Source organism: Balaenoptera borealis, assembly GCF_965194805.1.
Source record: "Balaenoptera borealis genome assembly, chromosome: 6".
Taxonomy (NCBI): domain Eukaryota; kingdom Metazoa; phylum Chordata; class Mammalia; order Artiodactyla; family Balaenopteridae; genus Balaenoptera; species Balaenoptera borealis.
The window spans coordinates 129,488,771-129,507,376 of NC_138863.1; the positions used below are offsets into that span (position 1 = coordinate 129,488,771).

At 43.1% G+C, this 18,606-nt stretch overlaps 1 protein-coding gene across 3 annotated transcripts in view; it reads left to right on the forward strand.

Moving 5' to 3' along the window:
- Positions 1–403: 403 nt before the first annotated feature.
- Positions 404–18,606, forward strand: part of NIPA1 (NIPA magnesium transporter 1) — a 41,552-nt gene continuing 23,349 nt past the window's right edge. For 2 of the 3 annotated variants that reach the window (XM_082395486.1, XM_082395484.1), the window contains exons 1-3: positions 404–616; positions 16,025–16,072; positions 17,049–17,139. In XM_082395486.1, the coding sequence (XP_082251612.1) occupies positions 454–616; positions 16,025–16,072; positions 17,049–17,139 (302 nt within the window). In that variant the 5' untranslated portion in view covers positions 404–453. Of the gene's footprint in view, positions 617–1,012; positions 1,265–16,024; positions 16,073–17,048; positions 17,140–18,606 lie in introns of all 3 variants that reach the window. The other variant, XM_082395485.1, reaches the window with a different exon arrangement.

The window sequence follows — 18,606 nt, forward strand, 5'->3', positions numbered from 1 at the left end:
CGAGTTTGCACAGCTGACTTGTCTTGGTTTCAGGCCCCAGGGGCGGCTCTCTGCGGACCCCCGAACAGCTTTGTGAGGGACCATGATCCCAGCGAAGGCTGCGTCTTGCTGGCGCTCTTCCAGTCCTAAATACCGCATGGGACGCCCACTAAAACCCACCTGTTTACCTGAGAGGCAAACTTAACTGGGGGTCCTGCATTTGCATGGCCAAGTCTGAAGCTCGGCCTCTGCGCCCACCCACCTGCCACCTCACCCCACTCCTCGCCGCCGCCGCCTCTCCTAACGCGCTCCTCCCCCTCCTCCCCCCTCTCACCCCCTCCCGGAGCCCGGGCTCCACCCCGCCCCTGCCGAGCCCCGGTCCCCCGCACCCCAGTGGCTCTGGGCCGCGGAGCCGGCCCCCGCCTCCAGGCCCGGCGGGCGAGCGCGCAGGCGCGGAGGGCGGGCGCGGGCGGAATGGGGACTGCAGCGACTGCAGCGGCGGCGGCCGGGGAGGGGGCGCGCAGCCCGAGCCCCGCCGCCGTGTCGCTCGGCCTGGGCGTGGCCGTGGTGTCGAGCCTGGTGAACGGGTCCACCTTCGTGCTGCAGAAGAAGGGCATCGTGCGCGCCAAGCGGCGAGGTAGGGCGGGCCGCGGCCCTGCTCGGGGGGGGGGCGGGGGCGTGGAGGGAGCAGCCGCCGGCCGTGGGGAGGGGAGCAGCCGCGGGGGTGTGTTCCGGTCGTCGCCGGAGTGGGGTCCGGAGACGGGGCGGGGCACCTCGGAGGGCCAGCTGCGCGGGCGCGAGGCCCCTAGACCACCCGCAGCACAGGCGCGGACGCGGTCCTGTGCGCCAGAAGCGCCGCCGCCGCGGCCAAGCCTGGTCCTCCAGCAGCTCCGGAGGCGGCCTGGGAATTAGCCGGTGCGCCCTGAGCGGTGGTAGTTGTGTCGCCGCCACGGTTTCTCTCCTTTCCCAGCGCTGGCGAAGCCTTCTTCAGTTTTATAAGGTTTCTCCAGCTGACTTCTTTCCTCCCTCCCAGACCCAATCGCTTTGCAGCCGTGCAGCCCACCGACCTGCCCTCTGGTTGGCGCCCAGGCGTCCCTGTCACCCGCACCCACCGGCTGCTAGGGAAAGCTTCCTGTTTGCAGTATCCCCCGAATGGTCGGAGCCCAGTGCCTGCTCAGAAGGAGCGACGGGCCTCCCGCCTTTGCTGTGACTCCAGCCTGGGGTGCACTTGGAGGGCAGGACCTGCTGACTTCTCGCCCCCTGCAGTGGCCACACCAGTGCAGAAGTAAGAGCTGTGTGCTAGGCAGCTGTGTGCTCGGCAGAAGTAAGAGCTGTGTGCTAGGTGGGACCTGCGGGCCAAGGAGGCGCTCGCTCTCAGGGTCGAGCGAGAGGTCTGACCTTTCCTGTGGCTTCTGTTCCTGGGGTCCTTGATTGAACCATCTCTGGTTTAGATTTGACCCATCTGACTACAAGTGATCTTCATTGTGAAGAACACTCAAGGAAGATTAAAACCACCAAAAATGGGCCAACTGAGTATTCCTTGGGTGGATAAGCCACCAAACACCACTGCTTATCAATGTGGAAAGTGTAAGATGTAGCAGAGTTCTTTGCCAGTGTTCTTCTGTGCTAAGAGAGGCCTGAGACAGTTTACTGAACGCAAGATGTAGCATGCTTTGAGACTGAAAATGAACGTGTCCAGAAGGACTGAGGGAGTCTTGTGGTTTTTCTACAAGAATAGTGTTAGGAGCTCTCTGGGAAGGAGGAAACCGCCAGGTCATGGGTTTAAGAATAAGTAAACTTATTTAATAGTTCAGATTCTATAACGCAAGTGAAACTCTCTTCAGTGCCCTGGATGATCAGCCAGGAGTGAATTGAGGAAAGAGATAAAGGGGCCTACAATCTCGAGTGAAAATATAAAATCATAGATATTTGTTAAAGAATTCAACTTCGAAGTGAAAACGTTGCAGTCTGTACATAAAATCTAAATAAAACCAAGCGTGGTTTCCCTAGGATGCAGATGTATCTCTAAGGTAATAAATGGACGTCTGGCAGTAGCACACTTTTCAGGGAGCACCTGTCAGTTTGAGGGGCTCCAGGGGTGGGTGACATGTTCGTCATGATTCAGAAATAAACAACACACGTGCCCTTGATAGGATAGGTACATGATCTCCAGAACCCATGATCCCAGTCTAACCGTGAGAAAAACATCACATAAACCTGAATTCAGGAACAGCCTGCAAAGTACCTGACCAGTCCTCCTGTCAAGGTCGTAAAGTCTGACAGACTGTCGCAGCCAGGAGGAGCCTGAGGACACATGGCCATAAGACATAAGGTAAAATCTAAGGAAACCTGAATATAGACTTCAGTTAACAGAAAACAATAATTATTGAGTAAAACTAAATATGTTATTTCAGCTCAGCTTATGTGTTCAAGGGAATTAGGGACTAAGAAAATAAAAAACACAGCAACCTGAAAAAAAAAATTATTCATGCTTTTATTTATACCTGCGTACTATGCCCTATGCCCTTAAATAAATGAGTGGAAATGTGATATTTGCCGATTTCATACTTCTCCAGTTACTACCCACCACTACTAATTCAAGCTAGCTGGCTTGCTCATAATGGTGGAAGACAGACATATAGTCTTGTTTTGATAAATTTAGTTTTGATTTGCTCAACAGACATTCACAAAACTCGTATTATGTGCCAGGCACTGTTGTAGGTATTGAGGATGCGTAGTTTTAGCATCTACTCCCCCTGAAACCTTTTCCTACCTCTGCTAATGAGCAACATAGTTGGCCATTGTGAAATGACTGAAATGGGGGAGATGGGAGGGAAGAGAAGGTGGCTAAAAACTGGGGAGTCAAGTTCTTGTGCTAAGGGAGACCTGATGGTCTTACACTGTAAAAAGCTGTCTCGCTGAAAGTTTCAGCTTTATTGCATTGCCATGCACCAGCATTTCTTTCAAGTCTCAGCTTCAGGAGAGCCAGGTTCTGGTCACAGACCTTCCTTTGTGGGGGAGGAGTTGGGGTGCAGCTTTCTCTGTTACCAGCTTTCACTCACTCTTGAAAGTACCTTCCCAATGAATGGAATATCTTTCATGGAATGGAATGGAATGGATAGGCTAGGAGCACCATGCACAACACAGGCTCAAGGTGAACTGCCTCACTCCTGGTGTGGCTTTGATAGACCCTGAAGATGGGAAGAGGGCAGGGGACACCTGGGGCCACAGGTCATTGATAGTATGTTTAGTGTTAGAGCCCACTTGAAGCAGAGCTTAGAAGAGAGAAACAAGGTAACCATCAAGTCTGAAGATAACTTGTTGAAAGCCAGTTGCAACATTAGAATTTTGTGCTGGTGGATAGGTGAGGATGGCCTGGGAGCCTCTTAACTGGGGGGGATGATGTCCTGCCCTCAGACAGACATTGTGGAGACAACCTCAGGAAAGTCATAGAATTGCATAGATGAGTAACTCTATGTAGAATGTCCTAGGCCAGGAAGAACCACGATCTTTTTAAAATCCCTTTCATCAAAACTGGGAGATACCACCTAACACACATTAGGATGGCTATTGTTTAAAAAAAAAAAAAAAAAGCAGAAAATAACAAGGATTGGTGAGGATGTTGAGAAATTGGAACCCTTGTGCCCTGTTGGTGGGAATGTAAAATGGTGCAGCTGCTATGAAAAACAGTAGGGAGGTTCTTCAAAAAATTAAATGTAGAACTACCATATGACCCAGCAATTCCACTTCTGAGTATATATATCCAGAAGAAATGAAAGCAGGGACTTGAACAGATATTTGCACACCCATGTTCATAGCAGCAGTATTCACAGTAGAGAAAATGTGGAACAAATTGTGGTATATACGTTCAGAGGAATATTATTTAGTCTAAAAAAGGAAGGAAATCCTGACACATGCTACAACATGGATGAGCCTTGAGGACATTATGCTGAGGGAAATAAACCAGTCACGAAAGGACAAACCTTGTATGATTCCACTCGTATGAGGTACCTAGAATAGTCAAATTCACAGAGACAGAAAGTAGAATGGTGTTGCAGGGGGCTGTGAGGAGGGGGGATGGGCACAGAGTGTCTGTTGTGGAGGATGGGATAGTTCTGGAGATGGATGGTGGTGATGATTGCACAACAAGGTGAATGTACTTAACGCCATGGAACTGTACACTTAAAAATGGTTAAGGGCTTCCCCGGTGGCGCAGTGGTTGAGAATCTGCCTGCCAATGCAGGGGACACGGGTTCGAGCCCTGGTCTGGGAAGATCCCACATGCCACGGAGCAAGTAGGCCCGTGAGCCACAACTACTGAGCCTGCGCGTCTGGAGCCTGTGCCCCGCAACAAGAGAAGCCGCGACAGTGAAAAGCCCGCGCACCGCGACGAAGAGTGGTCCCCGCTCGCCGCAACTAGAGAAAGCCCTCGCATAGAAACGAAGACCCAACACAGCCAAAACAATAAAAAATAAATAAATAAGTCAGGAGCTCTAAAAAAAAAAAAAGGTTAAAATGCTAAATATTATGTTACATATATTTTACCACCATAAAAAAAGTCCCTTTCAGATTTCGTAGTCTCCTTCCTGAGAGGAGTACAGCCTAGTGGTGTAGTCACACGGTTAAGATGCTCGGAGGTGAGTGAGTTATCCTGTGAAAGTGGAAACTGGGATCCAAGCATCCCGCCTGCTAGTCTCAAGCCTTCTGTACTGACTTTGAAGGGCATGTGCTCTCTGGTCATGGAATGTGCACGTTTTCTCCTTGCCTCTCTTGCCGTTCCCAGGCACACACCTAGGTGCGTGTACCCCCAAACCCAGAGCTGAGACAGACACATGTTATCTTCACCCCTGCAGCCCTTTGACTCTGTGGTTAGTTTCTCCAGCTTCTGTAAACCCTCCAGACCCTGACAGATGAGGTCAGCTTCCTCTCCTGCCGTGTGTCTTCTTGGTGCCTGTCCTCAGCTCCTTCCTGCCCCTGAAACCTGTGGTATGATGGCTTGTTCCTTTGTCTGTGCTCCCCCTGGATCCTGGCTCTTCAAGGCAGGGCACATGTCCTGTCCACTGGGAGGCATGTGGTGGACACTCAGTAATGCTATCTAATTGGCCATGAGTAACCCTGGAGTAAAGAGTGTAAAACCAAACCTTGTATTTTATTTCTGAGCTTTCTTCCAATTATTCAGAGCTGACCTCATTTACCTGGGGCCTCCACTAAGTAACAGAATCCAGAGTTACTGCTAGATCTGAAAATCTGTAACCCTGTTATCTATCTAGCTCCAAGGGGAGATCGTTGATAAGGAACATGGTGAGAATAGGGCGAGTGTTAAGAGCATTTGAATGGCTCCACAGCCTGTACACATCTGGTTTACTTGATAGTATTTCCATGAGAAGAGAAGATAAAGAAGGCTGCTACTTACGGAAGACTTACGATGTCCCTGACTCATGCATCGGTCATGTTCCGTGGGCTGACTGGACTCAGATGGGCCCCGCTTCCTTGGGGTCTCCAGGGGGTTGCAGTCAGATGGTGGCTGGGGCTAGAGTCATCTGAGATGACTTCTTCATCCCTTGTCTGGGATAGCTGAGACAGCGAGGTGGTTCCTGAGCCACCTCCCCCCGCTCACCCACCACCTTTTTTCATCCCTCCATGTAGTCTCTTCACACGTGGCCACCTTGGGCTTCCTTACACCATAGTGGTCTCAGGGAAGTCAGACCCCTTACATGGTGGATAGCTTCCCCTAGACCAAACCTTCCAAAGACTAAGGTGAGAGCCGAATGGATCCTTGTGACCTAGCCTTGGAGGTCTTGCAGTACCACTTCTGCCACATTCTGTTGGTGTACTCAGGGCCGACCCAGGTTCAGTGTGGGAGGGGATGGCCTAGGGACATGGATCCCAGGAGGTGTGATACAGGAGAGGAAGTTGAGGCATGCACCCGATACAGGTCTGGTGGCACCAGGATTTGAACCTAGCTTGGGCTGACTTTGAAGGTGGTTTCTCTCTCCTGCTCCCTGTGGGAAAGGTGAGGGGGAAGATACAGAAATTCACCTATAGATAAGACTTTTCTGATGAGGGGCTTCACAGTCTATGTGGAAAAAGCTGGTACTCGGATACTGGTTTATTATAAATAAATATAATAATACCCCTAACATTAAGTATAAATAATACCCTGAAACATTAAGGCAAATAAGAATTTCTTATCATTTTCATGTAACAAATGTGGGAATAGATCACTAATAAAAATTCCTACATGAAATACCCTTTGGTCTTAATGAATTTCTGTTGGACAGGGTATATTTTTTCTTCGAAAATGTTTATACATAAATAGTATAAAATATAATGTAATTTGTATTTCCAGCCCTTAAAGTCCTCAATGAGTAGCCAACCAGTCCTTTTTTTAAAAAAAAGTGTAGCTGTGAGCGGCTAAAAAAGACCACTTTTCAAGAAGAATATGCTCCATCCCACACTCCCTAATGTTTCCGGGCCAGGAACCTGTGACGGGAAACTGACCCCTCTTAGATATTGCCTGGGTCAGCCAGGGAGGGTGGGCAGGCAGAGGGTTTACCTTGCATGTTCGTGCCCAGTCGGAGCTCTTTGGTATGATATGATTACTCAGCAGAGTATATCATGAATTCCCAGAACCTGGGCATAGTCATGCTTCTAAAAGAGCATCTTCTTCTTGGTTATAGAAATATGGTCATTGTTTAAAATCTGGGAAGTACATACAATTACGAATAGGAAAATAAAAAGCATTCATCTCCTCACCTTCAGGTAAGTACTGTTACAATTAGGATGTATTTCTTCCTCGTCACATTCAATACTTGTATTTCAAAATTGAATTTTAATGAATAAATCCTGTGTGCAAAATATATATAACACATATGTAAGGTATAGAGAATAATAAAATAAACACCACCTATCAAACATTCCAAAAAAATTATATATATCTTTAAAATCTTTAAAAAAACCTTTTTACTATGGAAAATGTCAAACATATACATAGAGAAAATAGTGTAATAGACCCCCATATACCTATCCCCCAGCTTCAACAATCATTAGTCTGAGCCAATCTCATTTCATTTATACCCCAGTGCCCCTCCTCTGCCCCCACCCCAGTGGAATTGTTGACACAAATTCCAGGCAGAATACCATCTCATCTATGTATTTCAGTGAGTATCTCCTTGTTAAACATAACTGTAATACCTTTATTGCACCTAAAAATTAACAATAACTCTTTAATATTCTCACATACCTGGTCAGTGTTCAAATTTCTGTGATTATCTCATCAGTTTTCCCAGTTTGTCTTTTAGAATCAGGATCCAGTTTTGATCCATACATTGCTGTTGGGTGGTATACCTCTTCATCATGTACTTTGAAAACTGTGTGCCAGTTTATGTCCTGTGGTTGCTCTCAGTCTGTCATCCCCATGCTGTTAAATATCCTTTGAAAAAATATTCAGTGGCTGCATGAATGTTACCATTCTCCTTTTGTAGGACAAGAGTGTTTCCAGTTTCTTTGCTAGTATAATATGTTATATTGAATATCTTTGCATATGAATGTTTGGATAGCTCCCTCAAAATAGAGTTTTAAAAGTGGTGATGTTTCAATAAACTGTGTGTATGTGTGTATATAGTATAGTACATGTGAGTGTAAGAGTCGTGACTGAGAGTTCATTTTCTTAGATTGTTCTGTTCACATCAACAGAACCTGACAGTACAGGTATAAATGCCTGACATCTACCTGTCGTGGAGACAGGAATTGGCCACTTTGGCTTCTCTGTACTCAGGGTGAGTGGGGGCAGCCCTGGTGTCAGAGAAAGAGAGAGGGAAAATGCTGCAGTAAAGGTGAGGAGGAAGAGAGCACTTTTCAAGGGCAGATACCATGCCTTGGGAGTCTTTATAAGTCTTTGTATTCACCAAGGAACGTGATGCTTCCAGTAAACATTTGATAGAGAGCTTCCCTGGAGGGAGTATGTGTTAATATATACTGGACTTATTCCCTGTGAAACATCGAGTGTCATTTCCCACAGAAACTGTGAGAAACTGTCACAGCGGTTATTGCATTATGGTCAGCATTGTGTGGGCTAACCTAGAAGTTTAGCTATTGTTTATAAACTATTTTTTCTTTTTAAATATTGGAGTATAATTATATATAGTCAGCTGCGTAGACCTTAAGGGTCAGTTTGGTGAGGTGTTTTTTTTTTTTTTACAAGAATGATTTTTTTAAAAAATATTTATTCTTTTTTATTTATTTATTTTATTATTTATTTTTTTTGGCTGTGTCGGGTCTTAGTTGCTGCACGCCAGATCTTCGTTGCGGTGCGTGGGCTTCTCTTTAGTTGTGGCGTGAGGGTTTTCTCTCTCTAGTTATGGCACACAGGCTCCAGAGCACGTGGGCTCTGTAGTTTGCGTCACACAGGCTCTCTAGTTGAGGTGCGCCGGCTCAGTAGCTGTGGCGTGAGGGCTTAGTTGCCCCACGGCATGTGGGATCTTAGTTCCCTGACCAGGGATTGAACCCGTGTCCGTGGTCTTGGGAGGCAGGCTCTTTACCACTGGACCACTGGGAAAGTCCCAGTTTGGTGAGTTTTGACAAATAAATATACCTGTGTAACCAACACCTCGGTAAAGAAATTGATTATTGCTGTCACCCTAGAAAGTTCTCTAGTATTCTTTTTCATTCTGTCCTCCCTACACCAGAGGGTCTGCTCCTCTAGTATCCATCTGCATAGATTGAATTAGTTTTGCCTGTTCTTGAACTTCATATAAATGGAATCACGAATACAGTATGTATTCTCTTATGTCTACTCTTCTTTCTTTCCTTCATCATGGTTTGCATATTCATCGTGATATGTGTATCAGTCGTACTTATATTGCTAAGTAGTGTTCCATTGTTTGAATATACCACAATTTGCTTATCTATTCTGAAAATTTGGTTGTTTCCAAATTTTTGCTGTTTGAGGAAAGCTGCAATGACAATTCTTACATAATTCTTTTTTGACTTAAAGTCTTCATATCTTCGGGGTAAATACCTTGGAGCGTTGCTGGATCATGTACTGCTGGATCATGGAGTAGGTATATAATTAAATGTTAAGAACTGCTGAACATTTTCTAACTACAGTTGTACCATTTTACCCTCCCATCAGCAATGAATGAGAGTTCCAGGTGCTCCACATTCTCTCCAACATTTGGTGTTGTCACCTGTTTAATTTTAGCCATTCTGGTGAGTGTACAGTGGTATCTCATTGTGATTTTAATTTGCATTCCCCTGATACCTAATGATATTGAGCATCTTTTGATGAGTTTATTGGCCATTTGTATACCCTCTTTTTGAGGTGTCTTTTCAAGACTTTTGCCTGTATTTTACTGGATTGTATCTTTTTATTATTGATAGTGTGCATTATACATAACATGTATGTATAATCTGGATACAAGTCCTTTGGCAGATTTAGGAATTGAAAATATTTTCTCTGAGGCTTGTCTTTTCATTTTCTTAATGTTTCCTCTTGAAGAGCAGAAATTTTTAATTTTGATGAAGTCTTAACTTATCATTTTTTTCCTTCTGTGTGGTTAGTACTTTTTGATTTCTGCCAAAAAAAAATCTTTGTTTCTCCTCAGGTCACAATGGCATCCTCATGTGTTTTCCTCTAGGAATTTTATAGCTTTAGCTTTTACCTTTAGGTCTGTAAGCCATCTTGAGTTAATTTTTGTATATGAGTGAAGTATGAATCAAGGTTCAGTATTTTCCCTACTGGTATCCATTTGGTTCAGCATCATTTGTTGAGGAAATTTCCCTATTGAATTATACTGTTGCTTTAGTCCATGATCTGACTGTACATGTGTGAGTCTATTTCTGAACTCTATTCTGTTTTATTGTATATGTCTATCCTTATGCCAGTCTGTATTGATAATGTAGTTTTATAATCTTAAAATCAGATAGTATAAGTCATACAGTTTTGTTCTTCTTTTTCAAGATTGCCCAACTATTTCTTTAGGAAAATAAGTTCTGCATGTCTAATAACCAACATACAAAAGAACTTCAAGTACTAAATCCACTCATAAATTGGTGCATACCAAGTGCTCAAATTGAGTTGAATTAATGCCCTCATCTAGCTGTGTTGGTGTCAGGAAAGAAATTTTCTTGATAGTCCTTTTTTAAGAACTCTGTAAAAACTATGTAGTATCTTTTTACACATTTTTTAAAGTTAACTTTAAGTTTTTAAAGTTTTACACCTTTTCAAGTTAATTAATTCATAAAGGACTTAGTGATCCACTCTTGCTTTGCTGATAGGAGCAGCTCTGCTGTTGCTGTCCGGAGCACACACGAGTGGAAGCAGTTTTGCTGTGGTATAATCAGAAAGGAAATAAACTAGACGACTGCCTGTATTTTTGTGCTAGAAAGTCATATTTTAAGGACATTTCTGATACACATTTAAACCCAAATGGAAGGTTTTAAAAGCCACGAGTCCATGGTTGGACAACATCAATGCCAATTGATATTATCATCCTGACAAGTCTCTTTTGTATTTGCACAACACTTCTTTGTCTTGTAGTTCAGCTGTTGTAAACAACCGTTCAACTCTCAGTTAGCATCCAAGGTTTCCAGTATGAGGGGGAAAAAAATTCTAGGCTTTAGGTATTGCTACCTTTGCAACCCACAACTAGGAGTGGAGGGGAGGAGGCATGAGTATAGTCAAATAAACAAACAGAAAACCAGTGTTCTACAGTTCTGAGGTTCCTTGTTCTTGCTAAGGCCAGAGAACTTGAAAAGTCCCAGGCATCAGCTGGAAAGAGGATGAGCATGGACCTAGGCTTGAACAGGTGCCTCCTGAGGGTGTCAGGTGAGTAACTTTAGGATTTTTAGGGACAGTGATGAAGGTGAAACTGTGAAGAAACCAAGTCATTTTAGGACAGAAGAAAATAATATCTATGACAGGGCCAATGGCTAACATGGAATGCAGGCTCCTAGGAATTCCTGGCTGCAGGAGGATGGAACCTGGGGCAGCCAGCTCAGTGAGGATGCTAGGCACAGGTGGATGGGCGAGAAGAGCCATGGGCTGCTTCCGTGGGCACTGGGGATATTGCTGAACTGGAGCCCTTGGGGACCATGTGGAGTAGTATCACTTTGATCTACAGTTAGGGGTGTGGGGCAAGTATCCAGACAGAAAATCTTAACTTACTTAATGTCCATGGAAGCAGAAAAATTTTGCCTAATATTGGCTTAAAAGGCGAGGGTGATCGCAATACCTTTGGATTTCAGCAAACACAAGCTCCTCCTGGGGAGTATGAGTGGGAGGACCCTAAACACTTGGAACTAACCTGTACCCTTTGACTGAAGGGAGACCAAAGGCTTGTTATTTCTCTATCCCTGGGTACGTGGTATCCCAGGTTCTTCCCCATTTTAGTGACAGAGTCCATTTCAAACTATCAAAAGCACGTGCTGTATGGTAGTTAATTGTGTGGGGAAAACTATAGCAGTGAAAGAGGAGAGCCTCAGTGGATCCCATTGTGCTGGCATCCTTGGACAAGCTTTCACTGCATGAGTGTTGCCCACATTCTAGCTGCTGCTGTAGCAGTGATCCCATGACGTCGTAAGCACTCACAACAAAACTGTATTCATCACTGTAAAAGGAATTGGCCTTTCCCTGCCCCCAGCATAGACCCCCAACAAAAAAGACTGACTGATTCCTTGATCTCAGAGTCCCTAAAATCTTTTGAATATTATATATGGAATTTTGAAAAGCTGTTGAGTAAATTATTGTGTGCATCTGCTATAAAAACAAGCTTCAAGATCTAGAATGAAATGTGTTCACAGTTATTTTAAATAATAAGCAAGAATATTTACTTATACACAAAAGAGAGCAGAAGTGGCCATGCTAGTATGAAACAGAACAGACTTTAAGACAAAAATTGTTACTACAGACAAAGAAGAACATTTTTTTTTTGGTTGCATTGTGTCTTCGTTGCTGCGCGCGGGCTTTCTCTAGTTGTGGAGAGCGGGGGCTACTCCTCGTTGTGGTGCATGGGCTTCTCATTGCTGTGGCTTCTCTTGTTGTGGAACACGGGCTCTAGGCACGCGGGCTTCAGTAGTTGTGGCTTGTGGGCTCTAGAATGCAAGCTCAGTAGTTGTGGCACACGGGCTTAGTTGCTCTGTGGTATGTGGTATCTTCCCAGACCAGGGCTCGAACCCGTGTCCCCTGCATTGGCAGGCGGATTCTCAACCACTGCGCCACCAGGGAAACCCAAGAAGGACATTTTATAACAATGAAAAGGTCTACTGTAAGTCAATGCTTGATTTCCTTTGTTTTCTAAGCTTCTTTAGGGTATAAAATAACAAAGTTTACATTACCTTTATTATAAGTTACAACAATATATTGTTGGGTTTGTAACATAAAAAATGTAGCATATATAACAATAATAAAATAAAGAAAGACCACTGATCTGTTCTTTGTATCTATAAATTTGGTTTTGTTGAAAATTTTTTTAATTGAAATATAGTTGATTTGCAATATTAGTTTCAGGTGTTCAGCAAAGTGATTCAGTTATTTATATGTATTTTTTCAGATTATTTTCCATTATAGGTTATTACAAGATATTGAATATTGTTCTCTGTGTTATACAGTAAATTCTTGTTGCTTTTCTATTTTATATATAGTAATGTGTATCTGTTAACCCCATACTCCTTATTTATCTGCCCCTCCCTTTCCCCTTTGGTAACCATAATTTTGTTTTCTGTGTCTGTGAGTCTGTTTCTGTTTTGTATATAGATTCATTTGCATTATTTTTAGAGTCCACACATAAGTGATATCATATAATGTTTGTCTTTGACTTAACTTCACTTAGTATGATATTCTCTAGGTCTATCCACATTGCTACAAATGGCAATATTTCATTCTTTTTAATGGCTGAGTAATGTTCCATTTTGTGTGTGTGTGTGTGTGTGTGTGTATACACACACACACACACACACACACACACACCCCACGTCTTCTTTATCTGTTCATCTGTTGATAGACACTTAGGTTGCTTCCGTGTCTTGGTTATTTGTAAATCATGCTGCTGTGAACATCAGGCTGCATGTATCTTTTCAGATTAGAGTTTTCATCTTTTCCCAATATATAACCAAGAGTGGGATTGCTGGATCATATGATAGCTCTAGTTTTAGTTCTTTAAGGAACCTCCATACTGGTTTCCATAGTGGCTGCACCAATTCATATCCCTACCAACAGTGTAGGAGAGTTCCCTTTTCTCCACACCCTCTCCAGTATTTATTATTTGTATACTTTTTGATGATAGCCATTCTGGCAGGTGTGAGGCGATACCTCATTGTGGTTTTGATTTGCATTTCTCTAATAATTAGCGATGTTGAGCATCTCTTCATGTGCCTGTTGGCCACCTGTATGTCTTCTTTGGAGAAATGTCTATTTAGATCTTCTGCCCATTTTTTGATTGGGTTGTTTGTTTTTTGATATTGAGTTGTATAAGCTGTTTGTATATTTTGGAAATTAAGCCCTTGTTGGTTGTGTCATTTGCAAATATTTTCTCCCATTCCGTAGGTTGTCTTTTTGTTTTGTTGATGGTTTCCTTTGCTGTGCAAAAGTTTTTAAGTTTGATTAGGTACCATTTGTTTATTTTTGCTTTTATTTCTTTTGCCTTGGGAGTCTGATCTAAGAAAATATTACTACGATTTATATCAGAGAATGTTTTGCCTATGTTCTCTTTTAGGAGTTTTATGGTGTCATGTCTTATATTTAGGTCTTTATGCCATTTTGAGTTTATGTTTGTACATGGTGTGAGGGAGTGTTTTAATTTCATTGATTTACGTCACACTGTCCAGCTTTCCCCACACCACTTGCTGAAGAGAATGTCTTCTCCATTGTATATTCTTGCCTCCTTTGTCGAAGATTAATTGACCATAGGTGTGTAGGTTTATTTCTGGGCTCTCTATCCTGTTCCATTGATCTGTCTGTTTTTTTGCCAGTACCATGCTGTCTTAATTACTGTAGCTTTGTAGTATTGTCTGAAGTCTGGGAGGATTATGCCTCTAGCTTAGTTCTTTTTCTTCAGGATTGCTTTGACAATTGTGTCTTTTTTTTTTTTTTTTTTCAGATTCCACATGTAAGTAAAAGACATGCTCTAAAATAGCCACAGTGTGATTAGCACATTTGGGAAATTGAACAAGGATTCTGTACTAATAGTTGATCATTGTTTTGCAGTGTTCACTGCAGGGCATTCTTCAGCTCAGCTCTACTTTCTGATATGTAGGACATCATGGGCCACATTTGTATCAGACACACTCAGAAGGACATGGGACAGGAGCCACAGCTAGTGTCAGGCCCTCTCTGTTGGAGCCTGGTAGCAGAGGCAGAGCATGGTTTAGGGGCCCAGAGGCAGAACTGCAGCAGACGGTGCCACAGCTGCCCAGCCTTACAAGCCTCATGCCCTCCAGTATAAAGTCATAGAGGCAGAACTCCCAGGCCCTGAAAGAGCTGTTCCTGTTCTCAGAGGTATTGCACTAGGGGAGCCCAACCTCCAGTCAGATGCCATTTGCCCATCAGAGCTCATTTTTACCTTAAGTGCTGTCCCCTGGGCACATGGCTGTCAGCTTTATAGTCGCATTCTCATGCAGAAAGTGAAGGGGTTTTGTTACTCAATTATCTACAACAATCCATATTGAAGTTTTGCCAGTTGCCCCAACGCTGTCCTTTATAGCAACCTTTTTTCCCATCTAACATCATGTGTTTAGTCACATCTCTTTAGTTTCCTGTCATTTGCAACAGTACCTTAGCCTTTGTCTTTCATGACCTTGCCGATTTTGAAACGTACAGGCCAGCTGATATGTGGACCATTTCACAATTTCCTCATGATTAGATTCAGGTGATGCACTCTGGCAGGAGCACTGCAGATGTGATGTTGTGCCTTTCTCAATGCACCCTCAGGAGGCACAGGATGTTGGTTTGTCCCACTGCTGATGGTGTCAACTTTGACCACTTAGTTAAGGTGATGTCCATCAGGGTCTTAGAGTACTGTAAAGACAACTTTTTCCCTTTGTGATTAATAAAAAAGCTGGTGGAGGTGATTCATGGAGATTACGTGGCAATCCTGTCCCTCAGCAAACTTTCATTCACTTATTTTAGTCTCCATTGATGGTTCTTGCCTGAATCAGTTTTTACTGTGATGTTACCAAATGGTGCTATTTGAACTAGACCATTCCTTCCACTCTATCGTTACTTATTGGTCTCATTTTCTTAAAAGTACTGTTTAAATACCTGTAGCTCTGCTCCTCAAAGAAACAGGCTGGCTTCCTATGTTCATTATACCAAATTACTGAGAATTAAAACACCCAAATAGATTAGGTGTTTTAGTCTGAAGTGAAAAAATCCTGTTAGACTAGGAGCATTTTGACATACCTGAAGAAGGACAGAAGGAGGGATGGATGTGACGAGGAGACCTGCTCCCATCTCTGCCTGCCCTGGCATGCATTGGGACATAAGCGGGTAATCCAAGAGAGTAAAAGAGAAACCACTGTGTACAATGTCCGATTATTGAGTGAGTGTAAGGGTCTGCTTTCAACCATTTTCACATGGTTGCAAAAAGAGCCGTGTCACAAAGGTTCTACATTATGAACCTGTTTAAGTAGCAAGTCACTGAACCCTATACTAGAAAAATTATCATATAAATGGGTTTCAGTAAATGCATGAGAGAATTGGACTTTGAAGATCAAATCTCGTTTGAAATCAACATATAAAAAGTTACTCCAAAGAATATTTGTCTCTAGGTGATGTGTTGAGCCCCCCTCCCAAATAAAGTACAATTTATAAAGATTTTATTTGTTTGGGTCAGCTTGTGTTGATTGCAGAAAGTATTTTGCCACTTTTAATCATTTCTCATGCTGCTATTTATAGACTACTTTAAAGTTTCTTTGTAGGATGAATAAAAGTATGGCATTCATTATTCTTTTCAATTTTAGTTTTATTTAAAAATTCCTCTTTTAAGTATGTAGCTTGTAAACCTCTTGGTTCGTACTTTCCTGATGTTTTTGTCTCACTCTTTTACAGGTACCTCCTATTTAACAGACATTGTGTGGTGGGCAGGAACAATTGCAAGTAAGTACTCTTTGTGGTGAAGAGCTTGGTCTCCTTTTGTAAGATCAGTCATTTGTCTGCCAGGGCTGGATGGAGGGGATGGAATGAGCTTAGCTTGTTCTTTGGTATAAGGACCGGGATGGTGGGAGACAGTGGAGGGTGAAAGCAGAGGATCCTGCTGCCTGCTGTTAGCCCTGAATTTTGTCCAGGTCAGACTGTCCTGGGCCTGAAGAAATTAAGCAGCTCCTGCTTCCTCATCTATAGTTGGGCTGTGGGCATTTGGTGAACTTTTGCTCCACACAACTGGTTTTACAAAGGAGAGTTTCTTCACTCAGCCTTAAGTACCAGATCAGAGGTCATGTGTTATAATATAAAAATAATAAAATTAGAGTTCAGAACTTTACATATATAAAGAAAAATTCTGTTAGATATTTCAGATATATCTTGAGGTCTTTTTGTCACACATTGTCTTTTAGGCAAGAAATTTTCTAGCAGACGTTGATTCATTGAAGAACTCATTTTTAAGCTCTATCTATCTATCTATCTATCTGTCTGTCTATCTATCTATCTCAGTGCAGCCCCAGGCACAGCCCTGTGCAGGCAGTAGTGTTTCCACTTGATGTGCCAGCAGCGTGTCACTGGACTAGATCCCAGGCCACTTGAAGGGACATGGAAAGCTCTACATGATCTGTCTTAAAACAGGGATGTGTTAAGAAGAAAGTGGAAATATACTCTTGTACCCACTGTCAGTCACTGCTGGTTAGATTGGGAATTTCCATAGAGGGTTGAAACTAATTGGACCAGTGATACTATGGGGCCTGCTCTCCTCTGCTTTCAGGAGTCTTAATCATGCAAATGATGCCCCATATTTCCTTCCTCACCAGTAATGAAAAAGAAGTAGCCCTTTCAGAGCACAGTCTTGCAAAATTCAACTCTGTGATGAATGCTCAAAGAGATTTTTGTAATTGCAGTGATACCCTTGTGATTCTCTTGACAGTGGCTGTTGGCCAGATTGGAAACTTCCTGGCTTACACGGCGGTCCCCACAGTCCTGGTGACTCCTCTTGGTGCCCTTGGAGTGCCATTTGGGTGAGAGCTGGGATTCTGTGTTTTGGTTTTTAACGTGTAGTTTAGGTATAAGAAAACTTTTCATTTTAAATGTTTCTGTTAAAATAATAAAAGTAGAAGTGTAACTGAAGATATGTCTTCAGTATTGCACTCCATATGGTTTAATTTTTATCCCTTCACATTTAGTTGTATGAATTATTAACCCTCTCTTAGACATTTGCTTCAGTATATTTCAAATCCTAACTTATTCATGGATACCAACATGATGTCATCACTCTCCTGGTCTTTGCTCTGGAAGACTTCCTAGAGACTGGAGTCTTCCCAGCTCCTTGGCAAGTGATTCTGAGAAATCAATAAGCAAAACTAGTCAGTTGGTGTTTTATTTGGGTCCCGAGCATCCCCTGCTGGATGCTGGGCAGTCCCCTATCTCAGGAGATTATGGAGGTTGGGACAAATGATACATGGGCTCCAGTGGGTTGTGTAAAAGGATTCATGACTCACAACAGTCAATAGCAAATGTATCACCTGAGGAGAATGGCTCTGGTTTGGTCTGGAGTAGAACAGGAGCAACGCGGGGCCTTGAGTTTTTATTGCAGTTACGAAGTGAGCCAGGTGGAGGTTCCCATGCTCAGTCTGGGGCTTACATGGTTTGAAATTTTAGTGCCAAGGGCCTGAGGGTGTGAGCTGTCCTTCTTATCAGGTTGCCTGGATATGGGGCAAAAGGGAAAAGAGAGGACTGGGGACACGAAAGCAGCCAGCCACCACAAATGGGGTCTTCCTCTTTATTACACTTGGCTTACCTATGAAAATGATTTTATGAGACATTTATTAAATATATTAACACTTATCCTCTTGTGAACCTATTTATATTATTTTACCTTTGAAGAAATCATTAATAAACAGAGATAGAATAGAAGCGAAATAGCGTCCAGGTTTCTAATTCATTGATATATTGGTATTCTGCTGTATTCCAGACAGAGCTCCAGATCCTTGCAGAGAAGTGTGTCTATGGTAGATGTATTTAATTGCGTACCTTAGCGTTACTTAGGCTTTAAGATTCTGTGGCCTAAAAAGCACAAAAGCGTTTTCCACGTGTGAACCTTTGAAAATGTGTTTGTAGTACATTGTTCTAATCCAAACATACGCCTAGTATCACATGTGGCTTAACATCACTTTGCATTTTGGATGGCCCTGAAAAGCTTAGATTACATGAGTGGCACTCTCGTTGGGGAATCACTACTTCAGCTTCTCAGAGCCCAGCCTCACTCTCCGTTTCCTGAAAAATAATCAGGCAAATAAACAACCCAACCATATGATCTTTGCACATTTAATGCACACATATTAAAATGCCTTGCTTCATTAATTTCCAAAGAACTGTCTATTCTTAAGGACTTTGATAAGTCAAAGACTCCTCACTAGAAATGTTCACTGCTCCAGGTCTTCAGGGGACGTTTCCCAAAGAACCGTGTGAGATGGCATTCTGGATTA